Source organism: Kwoniella bestiolae, chromosome 1, assembly GCF_000512585.2.
Source record: "Kwoniella bestiolae CBS 10118 chromosome 1, complete sequence".
NCBI lineage: Eukaryota > Fungi > Basidiomycota > Tremellomycetes > Tremellales > Cryptococcaceae > Kwoniella > Kwoniella bestiolae.
In genome coordinates this window covers 6710155-6728208 of record NC_089241.1, presented here as the reverse complement: position 1 = coordinate 6728208, position 18054 = coordinate 6710155, and the positions used below count along the sequence as shown (strand labels likewise).

The following is an 18054-nucleotide window of genomic DNA, read 5'->3' as shown; positions in this document are numbered from 1 at the left end:
CCGCAACCATGTCAATCAGTAGCCCCTACCCATACCCCATCACCAACCCCGAGCTCATCAAAGCTCATTCCCTCATCAAACACTTCGAAGGCGGCTTCTTCGCTCAGACCGTTGGCCTGGACTCGGCTCTACCTCCATCACCTTCACCCGCCATCGTCAATGTACCCAAGTCCGCAGCACTGGAAGGGAGAGAGCAGACAGCTTCTGGACCAGGTGCAGAGCTCCTCACCCCTGCGACCAACGCCGACATCGCTGGAACAGCTAAACGATCAGATGCGACTCAGATCTACTACCTCCTCACTCCAGATTCTTATAGGGGAAGGATGCACATGAACCTGCACTCGGTGAGTACGGACGTTTGACAGCAACGTGCTGATCAGTGTAGACGTTCCACCTTCACCATGCTGGTCGAGCGTTGTACACCCTCATCAAACCTCCTTCCTCCCCTGCCGAAACACCTGCCATCCACCGCGTGATCCTCGGTCCAAACCCCTCACAAGGCGAGGTCACTCAGCTCTTCGTACCCGGTGGATGGTGGAAGGCTAGTGAGATCCCAGACGAAGATTTACTCCTCCTCGATGCGCCCGATGCCAAAGAAGCAAAGTTGGATGAGAGAATCGGATGTTTGATAAGTGAGGTGGTAGTTCCCGGATGGAACCCTGATCAACATCAATTCATCGATGAGGACAAGGTGAGTGGTCATTACGATGTTGCCTACGCTGACATCGTACACAGCTCAAGACGATGTGGGGAGGGAAAGAGGGATGGGAGCAATATGTCAAATACATTAAAGCGCCTGATGGGCTCGAGTATCCCGATAAATAGATGCATAGCTGGAGTATCCCGATAAATAAATACATATGTAATTGTCTATACTATCTATAAATTCTATTCCGTTTACCGCTTCATCCACTCATCTATCTGAGTTTGTGACACTCCATCGAGACGGTGGAGTAGGTAGTCGACCTGTGAATGTCTCATTAGCACGTCCGACTGAGCTATTTCCGTGTTCAAAAACCCACCTCGACATCCTTGGTCAATGGGATGACCCAGTCCCTGTACATGCTAACAATAGTTGCCAGATCAATCTTTCCCCTAGCGGCCATCTCTTCATCAGGCACCTCGATCACTTTACCATCGGCATCCATCTCACAGCCATACACCCTGGCTTTGTTGGCGAGTCTGATCAACAGCTTCGCTTCCACAGCAGGCTTCGTGATGAGACCTGCCAAGGCTTCAGGATTCGGATTGAGAATGTGGGGTATGAAGTTGTGTGGTGCTTCGAGGAACTTGCTCTCGGAAACGAACATGCCTAAGGGTTTCGTCATGAGTAAGCAACCACGTCCGAAAGGTTCAAGCCCGGCTCACCGAAATGGATTCTCCTGCTCAGCGCCTGAAGCACTTCCACATCCCTGGTCGCGGCACTGCCATAGTTCCCGTCATCCTCTAGAGCTAGCCTGGTGGTAGAGGTGATGCCGGGAACGATATGGTCTAGATAGAATGCGAGGATGCGAGAGTTGACGTTGACGGATGGATGTTTCGCAGCTGGCTGGTGAAGGAGAGAGGGGAGAGATTGTGGTTTTATGATGGGTTGAGGTAATTTATCCAGAGGTGTGAATGCGTGCTCGTCGGGACTGTGTTGTGGGTAAGCTCGTGCTGTGTCGCGAGAGACTTCTTCTCACCTTGTATACCGCCTTGCCTTGGCTGTGGGTTGATCAGCGGGAGTTGAGACATCTGAGCACTTGTAACTCACCGTGAAAAGACTCAATCTCAAAGATGAACCATTCGAGCCAGCTTCCTTCGTAATTGAGCTCGTCTTTGAAAGCACCAGGCTGGTAGATCTTCTTGTTGTATGCGAACTGAGCTCTTTCGATGAGCACTGTAAGGAGATATCAGCGACTACGGTAGGGGAGTGCCTAGGACCTACAAAAGATGATGGTATCTTCCAGACGGATGAGCTGGTTCCGGATGTGATCCAGAGAGAGGAGCTCTGATACGTCTGCGCCAGAGGTAAAGTTCATTGTAAGGAGGTTTGGTAATGTAGATAAAGAATATAGCAAGTCGAGAGGAAGTAGAGAACGACTGGCCGGTTATATACTCTGGTATAATGGTGTGTTTACAAGTTATAGGGGGAAATAAAGTGGGATACTCATTTATAGTTACCATACATAGTGTAGTATATATGATAACTCGTCTCCTTGTTCTTCTATATGATACATCTCATTCATCCTCATCTTACCTCTCTACTTCACACCCAGACCATAACTCATATCAATCCCAGTCAGCCATCATGGCACCTCGTGAGTCATACCCAGACAGTCTCACCGCTGACCATCTCACAGACCCATCAGTGTCCCCCTCGTTCAGTTCCATATCTCCCAAACCACCAGCACCTGATCCCAACATCAATCCCTTCTCACCTCTTTCCCCCGATCTCCCAGAGAACAGATTAAATGCTAGAAATAATGAGGACGACCAAGTGACAAGGCTCTTGGGCCTGTCGTCTCCTCACAAAGACCTTGTCATCTACACACGTCGAGAATTACTCCGTATAGGCAAATCGTCTCGTCAGCGTGGACCACCCGAAGGAATGAACAGCTTGGATACGTGGTACGGGTGAGTTTGACCCAAGAGTGAATAATTGCTGATCATCGTAGTGCCATTTCCAAGACGAACGTGCAGCAGGTAGACGACCCAGCGATAGCCTGGATAGGCCCACCATCAAACTCGAGCAGACGAGGGGGCTTTGGGGAAGGTTTTGGTTTTGGAGGGGGGATAGGCGGTGGGAGAGGTATAGGAGGGAGGGGAGGGAGGAATATAGGGTGAGTGATAGATATGGAAGGGGCAGTGCTGATTGGGACAGCCTTCGACGACAACCAGAATCATCGTTGGATGCGAACGGCCTTCCTATAGATAACAGGTCGTACGGTGGGCAGATGGGTAGATTCTCTGTCAGGAACCCTGGGAACTCGACGATGAGACTTGGGAGTGATGAGGTGAGTCATTGTAACTATCACACACGCTGACATGAGACAGCCCAAAAAGGACAAGCGAAGGGAGGACGAATGGCGAAGACCGGATCGAGATAACGTCCGTGGTGGTCTGCGACGAAACAACTATCCTCGAGAAGAAGATAACTCGGAACCCGCATGGATGGATGATACCGCGCCGGTGGACCCAGCGATAGTGGACAGTGCAGACCCGCTCGTTCAATTCATCCCCGGTGAAGATATGATCGCCGCTCACAAGCGAGCCATGAAATCGAGAAATGTAGGGGCAGACTGGAGAGGTGATGGAGGCAACCTTCCGGCCTTCTTCGGCGGTGATCCAGCAATCGCATCGTCCTCTGCTCCAGCACCACCTCCAGGGCTGATCAAGCCAAAGTCATTCAACGCAGCTGACTACCTCAAACAAGCCGAAGATGTCTCGGACGAGGAAATAGCTCCACAACCTGTTCAACCACCAGCACCACCTGCTTCTGCCTTTTCAAGTCGATTCCAGAAGTTCTTCAGTCTAACACCTGAGGCAGCAGCGCCAGTGGCAGAAGCAAGACCCAATGACGAAGAAGTCAAAGGCGATCGCACGGCCAAGCTGATGGGTCTTCTTAGTTCAAAGGTGCGTCTGGTTTGGGCTAAGGGCAATGAGCTGATGCAGGATGCACACAGTCACCAGAACTACCCTACACCCCTTCTCCCAGTGAACAACTCCGTCATCTTTCGTCTCCCCCGCCTGTCGCAGATAATCAAGGGGGTCACCTTTCACCAAACTTTTACGGATCTTCTGGAGGTCCACCCGGACCACCACCACCACCGCCCTCACACGCCAACGCACTGCTGCAACAGCTTTATGGCAATGCGCCGCAAGAACGACAGCAGCTCCCGGCTGATCCACTCCAACTGCTGAATCAAGCACAACGACAGGGAGGGTACCATCGACCACCTCACATGTCTTTGCCCCCTCAGTTCGCCCGTCCTCCAAACATGTACGACGACACTAACATGTATCAACCTCATCATTTTGCCCGACCACAACAACCTCACTTTGCGACTGCTAATGGCCCTCCTCCCCCTGGATTCATGCCACCGCCGCCTCCTCCTTTCTTTGAACAAGGAGGACCACCTCCTCGACCACCTGGCTACCCCATCCCCAACTTCCCGCCTCAGCAGCAGCAAGCTGCACCACCTCGCCCGTACCCACCACCGCCCCTTGGACCTGCACAACAGGACATGCTTGCGACACTTTTTGCCGGTCTGGGACCGAGATAAGAATTGTACATACATACACACACCCATGCATCATCCCTGACCCATGTATCGAGATTTATTCCATGACTGCCACAGATCTGCCCATAGCTCACGTTCTCCTTCACCGCCTGAACCCTCACCGAGACCGAACGGTATACCCAGACCCTCACCTTCTCTTCCTCGTGCATGAGCTCGTCCGCCAGATGTCACGAGGTTACACAATGCGTATAACCCCGGTTCCAGCTCACGACGAACCCCTAAATGCAGATCGGCTGCGGCTCGTACATAAGCGACGAGGATAGCGGGGATGTGCTTGGCAAGCGGACTGATCTCGTGCGTCTTCAGACGCATCTGTGTCAACGCCACAAGTAGTCGAGAAAGGGGCAGGGCGTCGATAGGTCGGGTGCTGAACATAATCGCCAGGACGTCAACGACTTCGGGCAGATTGGCGAGTATCAGATCCGGCCGGCGGCGAGCGAGGGCTGTGATGACGTTGATCGAGGAAAGCAAGGTTAAGGGGCTGAGGGATTCGGTGATGACGGAGAGGAGTCGAGTGACATCGTCATGTTGCAATGCGGAAGCCTAGGGGTATCAGCGCTGCACTGGGGTTAGTAAAACTCACCTTATCTTCGGTGATCTTTTCGAAAAATCCGATGACGCTGTGGTCGGAGGTGGATGAGAGCGCAGCATGGACAGCTTCACGCAGAGCTGTGGGGTCTGCGGGGGGTTAGCGTGAGCCATTTAGTATACACTCACCATTGCATCGCATGCAAAGCGCAGCGAGGATCTCGAGGCATGGGGCAGAGGCGGGGATAGAGGCGCAACAAGCGATGGCTTCGGGAATCTGTCCAGCGAGGATGGTCTGCACCGTCGAATCTAGGGTGACTGGAGGGATCAGCATTAGGTCAGGGAATTCACACTCACGTCCTGGTGCAGCGCTGTAGACTACGATTGCAGCTGCGATGATCTTTTGTATATCATTGGTTTCAGTAGCAAACGTTTCCAATGTGAGCTGGGCAAGGCGACTCTGGTTTGAGGATTTCGAAGCGTTCATCAAAGCAGCGCAGAGGCGAGGGCCGAGGGGTTCCGTCTGGTGCGCTTCCAGGGTCAGCGGGGACGTTGTGGATCTTGGCTCACCTTCAGCACCTAGCCACCGCCCAGCTTTGCACAAAACGTTCCGATTGTCGATAGCGTCGAGGTCGTCTATGGAAGGGGAGGCGAGAGTCGTGATTGCGTAGAGGTCGAGCATCTGAGGGAGGGTTGAAGCATAGCTGAGAAAGGTCAGCACGGTCCGACGTCGACGAGACGTACTCTTTGATCTCCTTTTGCATAACAGTGGAGAAGAATTTCGCGGTGAGTTCACGATCATTGATCTTGATCAGGCTCGACAGGATAGTTGACATGGCGGCGGTGTTTTGCGATCCCATGGAGCTGCGCGATTAGCGTGGTTCGCGAGGGATGCAAACTTACGATACAAGCTTGCCAAGAAGAGACAAAGCCGAGGGGTTACCGGTGGCAGCGATCGTGACAACACGTTGGAGTAGTTTCGTGTCTCGGGACTAGAGGAGATCAGCCTGTGAACAGCTTACGATTGCTCACCATTAATCCTGAAGAGTCGTGTTCTGAAGCAAGACGATCGAGCCATTTCCCGCCGAGCGAGATGTCCTGGGTGGCTTCGACAGCGTGCAATTTGACTTTACGGTCGAGGTAGGAAGGGGGACAGGCGTTGAGGAGGAGATAATCGGGAGGCGAAGCGGTGATCTGAGATTGCACGGCGTCTGGATCGTCAGTGATGTTCAATTGCCCAGAACGTACCTTTGATATTTGGTAGATCCCAGAGGATTGCAGGGGTGGGTTGGGTCGTCCGTTTAGCGATCAACATGGCCAGACGTTGCAGCTGAGTAGGTGTTGCTAGGGAACTAAAAGGTTAGCGGGGTTCAAGGAGGGCGGAACTCACTCAAGAAGTGGCATTCCCTGGTTGATCGCGATCTGCCAGAGGGGGGATGATATATCTTGTAGAATATCGAGAAGGGCGTCGACGGATTTAGGGTTGATGCTTTGGGTGAATGCTGCGCAGTGAAAGATGAAGCGGGTCTGAGGGTTAGCGCTGGGCCATAAGCGATGAACTTACCATTTCAATTGACAGCTCGGGGACAGCTTGAGTTTGCAAGATCGGAGTGGGTGTATCGGACTGCGACGACAATAGCTTTTCCACGCTGCGAGCGGTTCTGAGGCGCCCAGCTTCGGATACTGCACCGGCGAAGGTGTCTGTGTTGTCATTTGCCCAACCAGCGATTAATTCGGAGAGAGCTGGAATGGAAGCGTTTGTAGCGTCCACATCGTGAGTGGTACTAGAAGCAGCGAGGAGGCAGTAGCAGATGAGGCGGGTGTGAATGCCGATGAGCGCTGCAGCGTGAGTAGTCGGTGCCCACGATCGCTTTCTCTTCTTCCCGGTGGGTTGTGAGTTGACCAATGGGGTGAGACGGCTCACTACAGACCCCAGGATCTCGTTCCAGACATTGGTTCGACCTTTGCCGACGCATATGGAGCGCAACGATTGGATGATATCCTGACGAAGGGTTCTGGCGGTGAGAGGGCCGTCGACAGTGAGCTTGTACAATGAAGTCACGATATCTTCGGGGAGATCTGGCGTGAACAGCCCTTCGAGCGAGTCGAGTAGGAGTGAGAAGAACGTCGGGAGGGAGTGCGTCAGTTGGTGGAACCGCAGCAGAGAGGAGATGACTGTCGAAGCGGTTGCACGGTGTGAAACGGGGCACTATTTTCGTTAGCAAGGTTCTGCGGCGAACTCGGACTCACGGCTAGACACCATCGGACGACGTTCGAGCTCAGCTTTGCCTGGTCGTGATCGAGACGTTCGAGGGTTGCCAAAGTGTCGAGAAGCGTGCCAAGAAGAGATGGGTCGGAAGACAAGGCGTCTTCAGTGATCCGAGCTTCCGAATGCATCATCTGACTCCAGGCGGGTTCTCTTTCCATATATCCGCCCCAAGACTCGATGGTCTTCCACAGGGAGGATCTCGTGGAATAGTCCCCTTCTACTTTCACCAAGATGCGCTCGAGAGCGAGTCGAACAGCTTCACGTTCCTTTGTAGCGACGAAGACGTCGTGGGCAACTATGCTGCTGGACGCTTGGGTGAAGATGGAGTAGCGGTGTTGGTGGTAGGTCTCGACGAGGTTGCTGAAGAGGAGAGGTAGAGCTGTGTGGGAGTTCTGCGTGGGGAGATGAGATAGTATGGGCTGAAGAGGGTCTGTCGTGGAGAGGAGAGGGACTTGGAAGAGCAGCAATGAGAAGGTGTGGGTGAGAGCGGGCGTTAATGAGGGATGGGTAGATATAGCCTTGCAGAAGGAGGGGAAGGAGCCTGCGGCGGTGGTGGAAAGCTGGATGTGAGCTTGTTATATATAGGACCAGACTCACCTTTTTCCCATTCGGCGCTGAGGGCAGAGCTTCGGTCACTCGTGACGTGATCAGTTCGATGAGGGGAGTGAGTTGAGGGCATGGGGAGATGAGGGAAAGCGGGTGGAGGATGCTCGTGTAGACATCCGTCCAAGCTTCAGGCTTATGCGAGAGTTGTTGGGGAGGGTAGATAGATGCGAAGGATCTGCTCGCAAGGTCAAGCAGGGTGATATGGTCTTGGGATTCAGGCAGGGATTGGAAGAAGGACGAAATAATGGAGAGGGGAGCTTGTGCGGGGGTGTCGCAGTGGGGGGTGGTGTCGAGGAGGAGCTGATGATATTTTGGCTCGGATATAGGGGACGCTCTAACTGTCAGCTAGGTTCGCCATCGCACATACTCACTTCTTATGGGTCCTTGACCATGATTCAATAACCCAATCTCGAAGAACCTCGGCCTTGCGAGGGACATGGAACGAGTCTTGCTTCCAAGCGGTGAGAGCGATGTCGATTTTGGGTGGGGCATCTGGTTGAGGTGGGTCCGACGCCCCCTTGAGTGCTTTGATCAGCCCCGACGCTGATGCCAAGTATGCAGGCATGGTTATGGCTTGATTAGATGAGAATGAGAGATGAAAGATGAAGACGAAGGTTAAAATGTTGACGTGAAATACATGAAATCTCGTAAATCACGTGACATGCATATATATATACAAATTACAACCCCCTGCTACGCCTGTTGGTGGTCGTCGTCGTGGTATCAGTCGAAGTGACAGATTCAGATCGTGCTTTCCTACTCTCGGTAGCAGGGAGAAGACCTTCCTTCTGCGCTTTCACCGTGCGCAGCTCCTGCTCAACCCTGTCAACCTGTCGCTTCATCTCAATCAATGCACCCGCAGCTTGGAGCAGACTGTCGAACATCTCGATGTTGGTTCGAGTCGGCATGACGAGCTTGTGAGCACTGATACCCAGCTCGTTGAGCAGTTCAGTGATACGTATCGCAGCGGTAGGTTTAGGTGGTGGGATTTTGGTGGATCGAAGGTGGACAGGCTGGTGGACGGGGTGTTTGCTGGCAAGGTGCGAGGATTGGGGGTTGGTCGGCGGTGGTGGGATGTGGTAGATGCAGTGGGCGAGGTCGAATGCGGCTTGATCTTTGGGGTGTTTCTTGGGTGGTGGCGGGGGCGGAAGAGGTTCGCCTTCGTCGGCTCGCTTTCGTTTTTTGTTCTAAGAGGGGGGTCAGCGTCATGTCTAAGCGGAGATAGGCTCACCTTGTCGATGCCAAAGATCGTTTCGACGTTGGACTGGTCGAATTCTACAAGACCGCTGTCTAGACCCATCACCGTGCGCATGAGATCGTCACGATCAGCTCTGTATCGTCGTTCGTTCTGCTCCATCCGTTTGATCTCGATGTAGAGGGCTTCTTCTTCGGCAATCTCGGCGGCGGTCAGATGGAATAGCTCGGATGCGTATTGTTTGCGTTTGATCTCGCGGGCTGGGAATATTAGCAGTGTCCCGGCTTTAATCACACTCACATTTGTCAAAGGCATAAGCGTGGATCAGTTGCTGCTGGGCTTGGGGATCAGAGGCTGTTCGCGTGCGGACTAAACGTCGGCAGATGGTATAGTAGCGGTCTTTGATTTCCTGTGGTTGTCAGCGGGGCTCGGAATGCGCGGACTCACCTCTACTGAGCGCTTCCTTTCCGTCGCAGTGCCAGTCACCCCCTTGTATGCGTATCTATCCGCAGTGATGATAAATCTCAGGTCGTATGTCTTGAGCAGGTCGAAGAGGTAGGACGTTTCGTGGGAAGTCCAGTCGGGGTCGGTCAGATGTTGATCGTACTCGAACTGACTGTATTCCATGACAGATGGGCCATGCAGGTTGAACTTGCCAAAGTATTCGACTGGAAGGTCAGCGACAGTCAAGGGGGTTTGCTTACTCACCACTCGCATTGGGATCGGCGTCGGTGATCCTCGCCCAGTGGCTGAGCTGGGTGGAGCTGGCATCTCGAGCAGCTGGGGTGAATGGCGTCCATTCCCAGTGCACCTTTTTCGACTTGAGCGAGGGCTTCTCTCGATACTTGACCGCTGCTATCGACGCTTGCGCTTCGGCGAGTGAGGGAGCATTATCGCCGATAAGAGCGTAGAGTTCTCGCGAGATCCCGTCTGGTTTCTTGACTGCGTTGGCGGGGGATCGTCGCACGGCAGATGGGCCGGCTTGAGCCTGAGGTAGGTTCAATATCGAGCGTACGTCGGAGGATGACATGGTGTGGGTGGTCGGGGTTTGAGATGGTGAGGATGTGATGAGGTGATGAGAGAGAGAGATGTTTTAATAGTTGATGTTTTCATCCGTTGAGTATTGATGTGGTGTACATCGGCGATCGCCGCTTACAACGGTGCACCTAGCGAATCCACGTGGCCCCCTCGGAGTATTATGTCAGAGGCGAAAACACAAAAACACAAAAACAGAACCAAAAGGTTCAACCCTCTTGTCATTCGCCTGTTCCCGTCTAACTACCCAAGCGGCAACTACGAAATGGATATGCACAACAACTAACTGTAGGATCTGGAATCAAGCTCCATGCATGAATAGCCCTGATCCATATCTTTCGAATGGTATAACTTTTGTTGCGATACATGCGGTTTTGAAAGTTACCCGCGATGTACTAATCGGTCCTTTAACCTACCTTGTAATAAAACCCCTAGCATCTACGACCCAGGTGGTTGACTCGCCGGACCATTGTATTAGGTTGCAAGATAGCTTGAACAGGGCCACTTTCCTGATTGACAATATCAATGTGCCGGTATTCGTATTGTGCTGTTGGCAGATGGGTGATTGCGCCGACGTCGACGTCGATGAGATCAAAACTACAGACCCTGATGTATGAGAGCTAAAACTGGTTCATCCGGCAAACTGTGCACAACGATACAAAGTAGGTCTACAACGATATATCGTACAACGTATCTGCTGTATACATCATACCCACCCGGGATGTAACACAAAAGAAAAACAAAGTAGGTCTGTTCCTTCGAGCTCTTCTTTTTCCTTTCAGTGATCTCGCTAACCCAGCGATCCGAAACGCTACCAACTAGACCTGTCGAAGCCATCGACGCCTAGGGTCTTGAGGAAGCCAAGAGGAGAAGACGAGTCGAGGGAGGATGATGCGAACGACGGGCAGGTTCCGAGTTCAGTGCCAACACCACAGAAACCTCCGAGGAACTCGTGGAAAGCAGGATCGATAGCTTCCGTGGTCGTAGTAGTGGATGGCGCAACGAGGATGTTATGTATCTTGTGCGCAGCCAATTCAGATTCGGCATTGTACAGCTCGATCAGATTCCCAAACATGACCTGGTATAATTGCGATTCTGGCCATTTGGTCCCAAACTGAGCCAACAGGTCCCGACATTGACCGATTCTAGTCTCGAACTCTGCCAAAGACGCGGACTGGTGACCGCTGCGTCTGCGAAACTCACTGAAGCATTTGACCAATGTGACGGAAGATGTATAGATCTGGAAAAGATGAATCCAGGTCATGGGGATCTCTTTGCGTGAGAAGTAGTGTTGATAGAGCGTGATGGATTTCGTTGCAGCGTCCAGCAGTTTGTCGACATACTCTGACGGTATCTCCGGTATCAACGAGGACGGTCGGTGTAAGGCGAGCATCATCTGTTGATAGCTTATATCATCGAGCAGCTGTGTGAAGTTAGTCGATTTGCAGTATGCCTGACGATACGTGCGAAGTGCTTACTTGTCGATTGACCGTCGCATCAGAGATTGGGACAAAGTCAGCCTTTAACGGACTTGCACGATACCATCCATCAACTTGATGGACGAAATTGCAAACCATCTGCGTTCGTTCTTCTAGCGGCCGATCGTCCTTGACTGATACACCATATATAGCCTCCTGGATTTTACCGTAAAGCATACGCAACCTCAAACTGTGGTTACGAATGGCGGTGTCCGAGACTGGCAAACGGTTCCCGTATGACGGAGTTACTGAAGGTAGCTGCGAATTGATCGATTATTAGTATACCTTTCGGGACGCGGACGCAATGGGATCTACTCACATCAACATCGACGTCACAGTCCCGGATGGAGGGTGGCTGATTCAGTACGAACGTTGCCAATCTGTCCAGATTGTACACTGCCCAAAAGATATTCTTCCTCTTCTCGTTCTGCCTCCAGTCAACTTCGTCAGGATTGAGGAAACCTTGCTTGTAGACGTCGTCACGACGATGTAGCCGGAGCGCGAGGGCGGTTCTAGCAGCCATACCGGCAAGCTGCCAGAGGCCGATACCACCCGGTTCTCGTATGGCAAATCTGCACAGGAAGACTAAAGATTGGACGGCAACCTATGGTAGATGTGGGGTGAGATTGTGTACGGTGGCTTGCGGCAACAAAACTCACTAAATCCTGCCCTCTTATCACATTCTTGACCTCATTAATGGCAAGGCTGCGACAAGTCTGGACCGTCGGGTCATTGTCGGCTCCGCCCATCATTTCCAAATACATGACCGAAAACACCCTGAACCGACTCGCTGACAATTCTTCCGCGGTCAGACCATTCTCTCGGTACACTTTGTTGATATCATCCTCAATCTCCTCCTGATCGATGACGTGATGCGTTTGACAATGATAATTGAGGTATGTATGGGCTAGCTTGAGAGCGGTGTCGTAGGAAGGCAACGAAGGATGCGTGGAGGTTGGAGGTGGAGATGTCGATGATTGGGGATAAGCATTGGCGACGAATTCATGGAGGCTGATCGGGGAAGGCGGGAGTGGATTGGTTCCGACCGCTCTAGGCAAAGTGACGGCTTGACCTGTAGGTATCGAGTCGATGTCCTTCAAAGAGGGATTACTTTGCTGCAAAAGGCCTTGAAGCCACGCAATCCGTTCTTGCAGTGGGTTTACCCGGTTCTCAAGTTCAACAGTGGTCTTGCGAAGCTCATTGATTTGACTAGAAGAGGGTTGGAGTGAGCGCATAACTCTCATCCACTGACGCGCTCATATTCGGGTCAAAAATCTCACTCACATAACCAGAGCTCTGTCATGATATCTCGGGTCTACCTCACATGGAACGCCAGCACGTTCGCATGCTGTGCATCGAGGTTGTCGTCGATCACACTGAGCAGGAGTGAACAGAGTAAGTCATCTAAAACCTGCTGACATTCCTTAGACATACCTTTCTCTTCCGGGCCACGCATCGCTTACATGCGCGAAGGTGTGCAGGATGACCATCAAAAGTAGGAGATGTCGAAATAGTCGATCCCGGTGACATTTCAAGATGAGATTGGGTCCGTCGAGCGGTCAGAGTAGACGAGTGGTGTGTGTTCCAGAGAGAAGCCGACTCTGGTATTGCGAATCGCAAAGGGGGGTACGTAAAGATAAATCAAAATAATGATCTATAATACAAGAGGACGGAAGATAAGTAACAGACCATGAAGACCTTACATGAGAAAGGGAGAACGCCACCATAAATGCTATGGTCGCGATAAGACCTAAGATTAGTCTTTCCGCTCCATGCAGTGAATGCTCTACTTTAGGGTGGCAACGGAGTAAAGGGAAGGTCCGTTGAGAATGAGTACTAACCGGTCGGGGAGTTCCCGAAAAGTGGCTCTCCTGCTTATCTAGGCTGCTTCATAGATCGACTAGGTACGTTACCCCCCATATAGTACTATTCCCTCAGGGTCTGGTACCTCTTCCAAACACTCACAGCGATGTTCTAACAACCTCTAACCTCCCCAGATCTTGTTCGAAGCTATGTCGAATGGACAAAGATCTCTGTCTAATTCCTCATTCCTCTAACTGTGTGTGCTGGAGTGGTAATTTTATGCAAGCAGCAATACGTTACGCGTTGAACTGGGCCTGGACGTCACTGTCTCCGGAGTAAGGCAGATAACGGCTTTGCTCAAGGGTGATGTATCGCATAAGTCGTTAGAAGTCGCATAGCATTCACTCAAAAGTGGACAAACCGAGAGATAACGATCTCACTTTGCTATCTCTGTGAAATTACTAAGAAGTTCTGGTAACAGAAAGACAATTCTGCTTCTGTTAAAGAAGGATACAATCCAGCCAACGCACGTCATTCATTCCCAACCATACCCACTCCTGGCCCTACAATCACATTCTCTACCGTTTAAAGAAAGATGGGGACGACCGATCCTCATTCAGGATAGTCTCGCCCTGTTCACTACCTACTTGGTGATATTGTGTTCCAGCACGGACACCACGGTCGTACCTTGCTTGTCCTTATCGAGGGTACTTGCCCCGAATTCTTCGTCGTTGAGGACTGCTTGAGCAGCACTGACTGATTCGAGGTATTCCTGCTCCAACGCCAAACGAGCGCGGTAGTTTCGTGGGCTATGGTTTGGTTCGCGTAAGCCTTATTTGATGCCAACGAAAAAGAGACTGTACACTCACCGAATAACCTTGATGTCGTATGTTCGCAAAGCGAGAATGATGCAGACCACCGAACAGTACAGCCCAAGTGAGACCCCCCATCCGTGTTTGTAATGAGGAGCTTCCTTTGCAGGGTAGATCAAGGGATTTGACCAAGCGTCTGTAGCATCTTCAGCACGTAGTCGGCGATTATGGGATGGTCCGTATCACTCACTGATCGCGTAATAGAAGGATATGCAGATACTAATAGTCAAAGTCCTCTGCTCTGGCTCAGTGGGAAGCATGTCGCTCATCCATGACCAGATGATTGGAGCTCCCGTGTTGGTGGCGTAAAGGGCGAAGACTAGGGTGGGTCCCCCGTCAGTTCGCAGCCAGGCGCAGATCTTGGAAGATCAGACTCACAAGCATAGTACTTGGCGGCAGTAGATACATTCCAGATGGTAAGGATGGTGGCCGATGGAATGCCGATACAAGCGATAGCGAGCAAACAGAGCCATCGAGTTCGGAAGTAATCAGAGCAGAAAGCAAAAAACCAAGTGGACAAAACTGGGAAGTTTATGGTCAGCCATCAGCCGTTGATAAAATATACATTCCGCTCACTTTGAATAGTGTATCCAACCATGGGTACAGCACTGAGAGCTTCGGCCGACCAGACAGCAGTGCCATCGGCGTGTTTCAGTGACTTCAGGAACAAGTTGAAGTCTTGAGAAACCGAATCAGAAACATTTCGCCCGGAAGAGAAAATGATGATACTCACAGCTGACTGCAGCGACGGCGATGAGCGAGGCCGTGTACAACCACATGAGGGCTGGAGTGATAATAGTGGACGCGGCTTTCTTGGCAGTTCGCCAATTGATAGCGTCGGGAGCCACCCGTCTCCACCTTAACAATCTGTCCTCTGCGATGCGCTTATCATGTGCGGTAAACCAGAAGGCGAGTTTGCTGATATAAATAGCGTCAGCTGCAGGGGTCTTTTGTGCCCCGTGTCAGTGGAGAACGCTTACTTCGGACGATCAGGAAAATCAGGAATCATGAAGAATCCAAGTGCGGCGATCACAATCGTCATGATACCTAGCGATGCACAATCAGCGACGGACAGGACTATGGCATGTCCGTTGGCTCACCGTTGATAATGAAGGTCCACCTCCATCCTTCGAGTCCATGAGAGCCATCAAGTGACTTCAGGATGGCAGCTTGGAGACCACCAGCGACCATGGAACCGATTGGTTGACACGAGTGATAAAACCCAATCCGCTTGGCCATCTCGAGGGGAGTGTACCAGGTCACTGAGACCCTCCATCATCAGCATCGACAACGCTGAAAGCCAAGCGCCTCTCGACTTACTGAGCAAGGCGACTGCACCAGGGTAGGCGGACGACTCGGCAGCACCGATGAAAGCACGGATGGCATAGACTTGTTTGTGATTCTTGACCCCAGCAAGACCCAAAGTCAAAGCGCCCCAAATCAGCTCGAGACACGAGAGCCAGATGGCGGGTTTGAATCGGGTGATCATAATCTGTGACGGCACAAGAAAGATACAGTCTACAAGACTCAGCGGTCAGCAGAGTACAATGGCAGATCTTGAACATCACTGACATCCAACGTTAAAGTAGGTAGTGAAGTAGTTGAGCTCGTTACCATAGAGATTGAGCTGCGTCACATGTCAGCCATGAAACTTGTTCGAGAAAAGAGGACTCGATTTGCCGATTCTTTCATACCCGAAGTATAAGCAAAGTTGATGTTCTGTTGATCCAAATACTTGATCAGTTGGCTAAGGGTGTGATTTTTCTCTTTGAATCAGTATCTGACGGTCGGGAGACGCGGATTACTCACGAGATGCAAGTAAATGTCAACAGGCAGAGGTCCAGCTTACGGAGGTATCGCTTTTCCTCGGCCGACTTGACATGTCCATCATGAGCTTGTGGGTCGAGTTGCACCGCGGACGCGGGTGCTTGATCGTTTCTGTCCATCTCGAGAATTTGATGAGTGGAAAGGCTTGAAGGTCGGGCTTTAGCTCTCTTGTATAACAGCTCAAGCGCAACAAACTTGTGTGAGGAGGGACAAAGCAAGAACAGTGTCGCTATTATATGATTGTCAGAGGCAGTATTGGTCGGGTCAGTATTGCAATCTCTTATCAGCTGACCGTCAGAGCGTTCAGATCAAAGCGATAGATAAGAACCAAAGATGATGGAAGAATATTGCTTCGCCAACCGATGAGGATCATGTCATGAGGCGGAACGACGGCGTATGCGGGATTGGAACAAAGTCGGGTTTTTCCCGTTGCATCTCATCGACCTCATTAGCTTACCCTGAGTTTTTTCTTATTTTACCATTAGATAGCGAGTCCAGCGAATGATTCACACATCTCTCAAGAGGTGGCACGACGCCTGAAGGCGGAATTATTCCTATAGGTGAGGGAGCTCTTATCGTGCATAGATAAGTCTATTCTACATGCGGAGACAGCCTTGATGTTCCGAGTGTTTTATATTGAAAGACTCTTCTTCATCGCCGCCTGATCTGAACCTGGGCTGTACTTCATTCTTCATCTAAGCTTTGATCGGCCATACTTCATTTATTCAACAAAGACGCTGTTCTTTCGAGCATTGTCATCATGGTCAACATGCAGAGCGAGAACCAACGCCCCAAACTGCTGCTCTTGGGGACTTTCGATCAGTACATCCACTCGGCGATCTTCGATCCAACGACCAAGACTCTGCGTGCTGGACATACCAACAAGGCGTCTATGAAGCCCACCTGGATCACTCAACATCCGTAAGTATCAGCCCTCAAATTGCCCTTGTCTTAGTAAGCTGGCCTAAGCTCTAACCCCATGAACATAGCGTGCATCCTCACATCGTCTACTCAAACGGTCACACGGAGGGAAAGGTGTTTTGCAACAGTATCATCGATGAATCGACAGGCGAACTGCAAGTAATCAGTGAGATCACCACAGGCGGCGAAGCTCCCACTCACATGTCCGTCTTGCCTGATGGGTCCGCATTGATCATTGCGCACGTGAGTCTCTGATCTTAGAGCTTGGTGTTGACCTAACCGATGCCTCAGTACCGGAGTGGAACTACCGGGTACCTTCCCTTGTCACCTTCGGGATCTTTCTCCGAGACCGCAGAGGTCAAGCATTACCTCCCGCCCATGATTCCTTATATCCTGGATCACAGTCGACAAGGCGTGCCTCACGCTCATCAAGTCCTCAATGGACCAGGCTCAGACGGTCAAGTTTATGTACCCGATCTGGGCTACAATCAGGTCCTTCGTTTGAAGTATGATCCCAACGGATGGAGAGCTTCTGCGCCTTTTGAGGGTTTCCTTCCAGGGGATGGACCGAGACATTCTGCATTGCATCCGAACGGCAAGTTCGCCTTGCTTCAAGACAAAGCACAAAGTAAAGTATAGCTGACAGGTTAAGTCTAGGCAAATATCTCTACACTCTATGCGAGATGTCATCCACGATTGTCATTCACATGATCGCCAAACCCGCCACCCCTATTGGCAGGCTCTCTGTAGTCCCTTCGGTGATCGGACCCGGGGCCAAGCCCATTGCAGCAGCCATCAACATTTTGCCCTCCAATACTCCCCGTGGCCCTCACCTGCTGCTGGCTACCAACCGCGATCTGGGTCTTGACGAAGGCGACGCCATCGCCCTTTACTGTGTTGAAGATGATGGGGCAATCTCTTTCCTCCGACACGAGAAAGGGGTGGGAAAGCATCTCAGAGGTATGGCGATCGACTCGGACAATCGTTGGATCTGCGTTGCTGGCAGACATGGTGGGGGGATTGCAGTCTATGAGAGGATCGGAGAAGAGGGTCTTGACATTAAGGAAGTTGCTCGACTTGCTGATGTGCAGCAAGTGATTGCGCCCATGTGGGTACGCAACTAGTGGGCGTGTTCCATATGATTGTTGTTAGAGCTCTGGCCATGAATGCATCGGTTACGTGTGTAATGCTTGCGTCTGGATGTACGAGATCTGGACTGAAGCTTTTTCCTAATCAT

General features: G+C 51.5%; 8 protein-coding genes across 8 annotated transcripts; 3 read left to right on the top strand and 5 right to left on the bottom strand.

Annotated features, from left to right (window-relative positions):
• Positions 1-8: 8 nt before the first annotated feature.
• On the top strand, positions 9-825 carry I302_102522 (uncharacterized protein; the record flags this gene model as incomplete). The annotated part of the gene is made up of 3 exons (XM_065869502.1): positions 9-344; positions 515-691; positions 736-825. The coding sequence occupies 3 exons, from the start codon at positions 9-11 to the stop codon at positions 823-825; spliced, it is 603 nt and encodes a 200-aa protein (XP_065725574.1).
• A 72-nt stretch (positions 826-897) lies between these two features.
• Positions 898-2021, bottom strand: I302_102521 (chorismate mutase; the record flags this gene model as incomplete). Its single annotated transcript, XM_065869501.1, has 6 exons — positions 898-966; positions 1023-1312; positions 1369-1634; positions 1683-1704; positions 1754-1879; positions 1928-2021. 6 exons carry the CDS (start codon positions 2019-2021, stop codon positions 898-900), a joined length of 867 nt encoding a protein of 288 aa, XP_065725573.1.
• A 269-nt stretch (positions 2022-2290) lies between these two features.
• Positions 2291-4265, top strand: I302_102520 (uncharacterized protein; the record flags this gene model as incomplete). Its single annotated transcript, XM_065869500.1, has 5 exons — positions 2291-2616; positions 2658-2822; positions 2864-2996; positions 3046-3615; positions 3666-4265. 5 exons carry the CDS (start codon positions 2291-2293, stop codon positions 4263-4265), a joined length of 1794 nt encoding a protein of 597 aa, XP_065725572.1.
• Positions 4266-4295: 30 nt separating this feature from the next.
• On the bottom strand, positions 4296-8251 carry I302_102519 (uncharacterized protein; the record flags this gene model as incomplete). The annotated part of the gene is made up of 10 exons (XM_065869499.1): positions 4296-4826; positions 4903-4952; positions 5001-5120; positions 5169-5493; positions 5844-6022; positions 6202-6313; positions 6376-6986; positions 7058-7472; positions 7678-7861; positions 8058-8251. 10 exons carry the CDS (start codon positions 8249-8251, stop codon positions 4296-4298), a joined length of 2721 nt encoding a protein of 906 aa, XP_065725571.1.
• A 115-nt stretch (positions 8252-8366) lies between these two features.
• I302_102518 (uncharacterized protein) lies at positions 8367-9911 on the bottom strand (the record flags this gene model as incomplete). Its single annotated transcript, XM_065869498.1, has 3 exons — positions 8367-8873; positions 8918-9141; positions 9590-9911. 3 exons carry the CDS (start codon positions 9909-9911, stop codon positions 8367-8369), a joined length of 1053 nt encoding a protein of 350 aa, XP_065725570.1.
• An 816-nt stretch (positions 9912-10727) lies between these two features.
• Positions 10728-12629, bottom strand: I302_102517 (uncharacterized protein; the record flags this gene model as incomplete). Its single annotated transcript, XM_019187887.1, has 4 exons — positions 10728-11339; positions 11395-11652; positions 11714-11998; positions 12054-12629. 4 exons carry the CDS (start codon positions 12627-12629, stop codon positions 10728-10730), a joined length of 1731 nt encoding a protein of 576 aa, XP_019050765.1.
• A 1211-nt stretch (positions 12630-13840) lies between these two features.
• Positions 13841-16015, bottom strand: I302_102516 (uncharacterized protein; the record flags this gene model as incomplete). The annotated part of the gene is made up of 12 exons (XM_065869497.1): positions 13841-14006; positions 14067-14205; positions 14260-14388; positions 14448-14591; positions 14646-14747; positions 14803-14987; positions 15050-15116; positions 15170-15331; positions 15390-15587; positions 15642-15696; positions 15750-15816; positions 15879-16015. The coding sequence occupies 12 exons, from the start codon at positions 16013-16015 to the stop codon at positions 13841-13843; spliced, it is 1551 nt and encodes a 516-aa protein (XP_065725569.1).
• Positions 16016-16665: 650 nt separating this feature from the next.
• I302_102515 (uncharacterized protein) lies at positions 16666-17941 on the top strand (the record flags this gene model as incomplete). Its single annotated transcript, XM_065869496.1, has 4 exons — positions 16666-16817; positions 16886-17060; positions 17109-17412; positions 17475-17941. The coding sequence occupies 4 exons, from the start codon at positions 16666-16668 to the stop codon at positions 17939-17941; spliced, it is 1098 nt and encodes a 365-aa protein (XP_065725568.1).
• Positions 17942-18054: the final 113 nt, after the last annotated feature.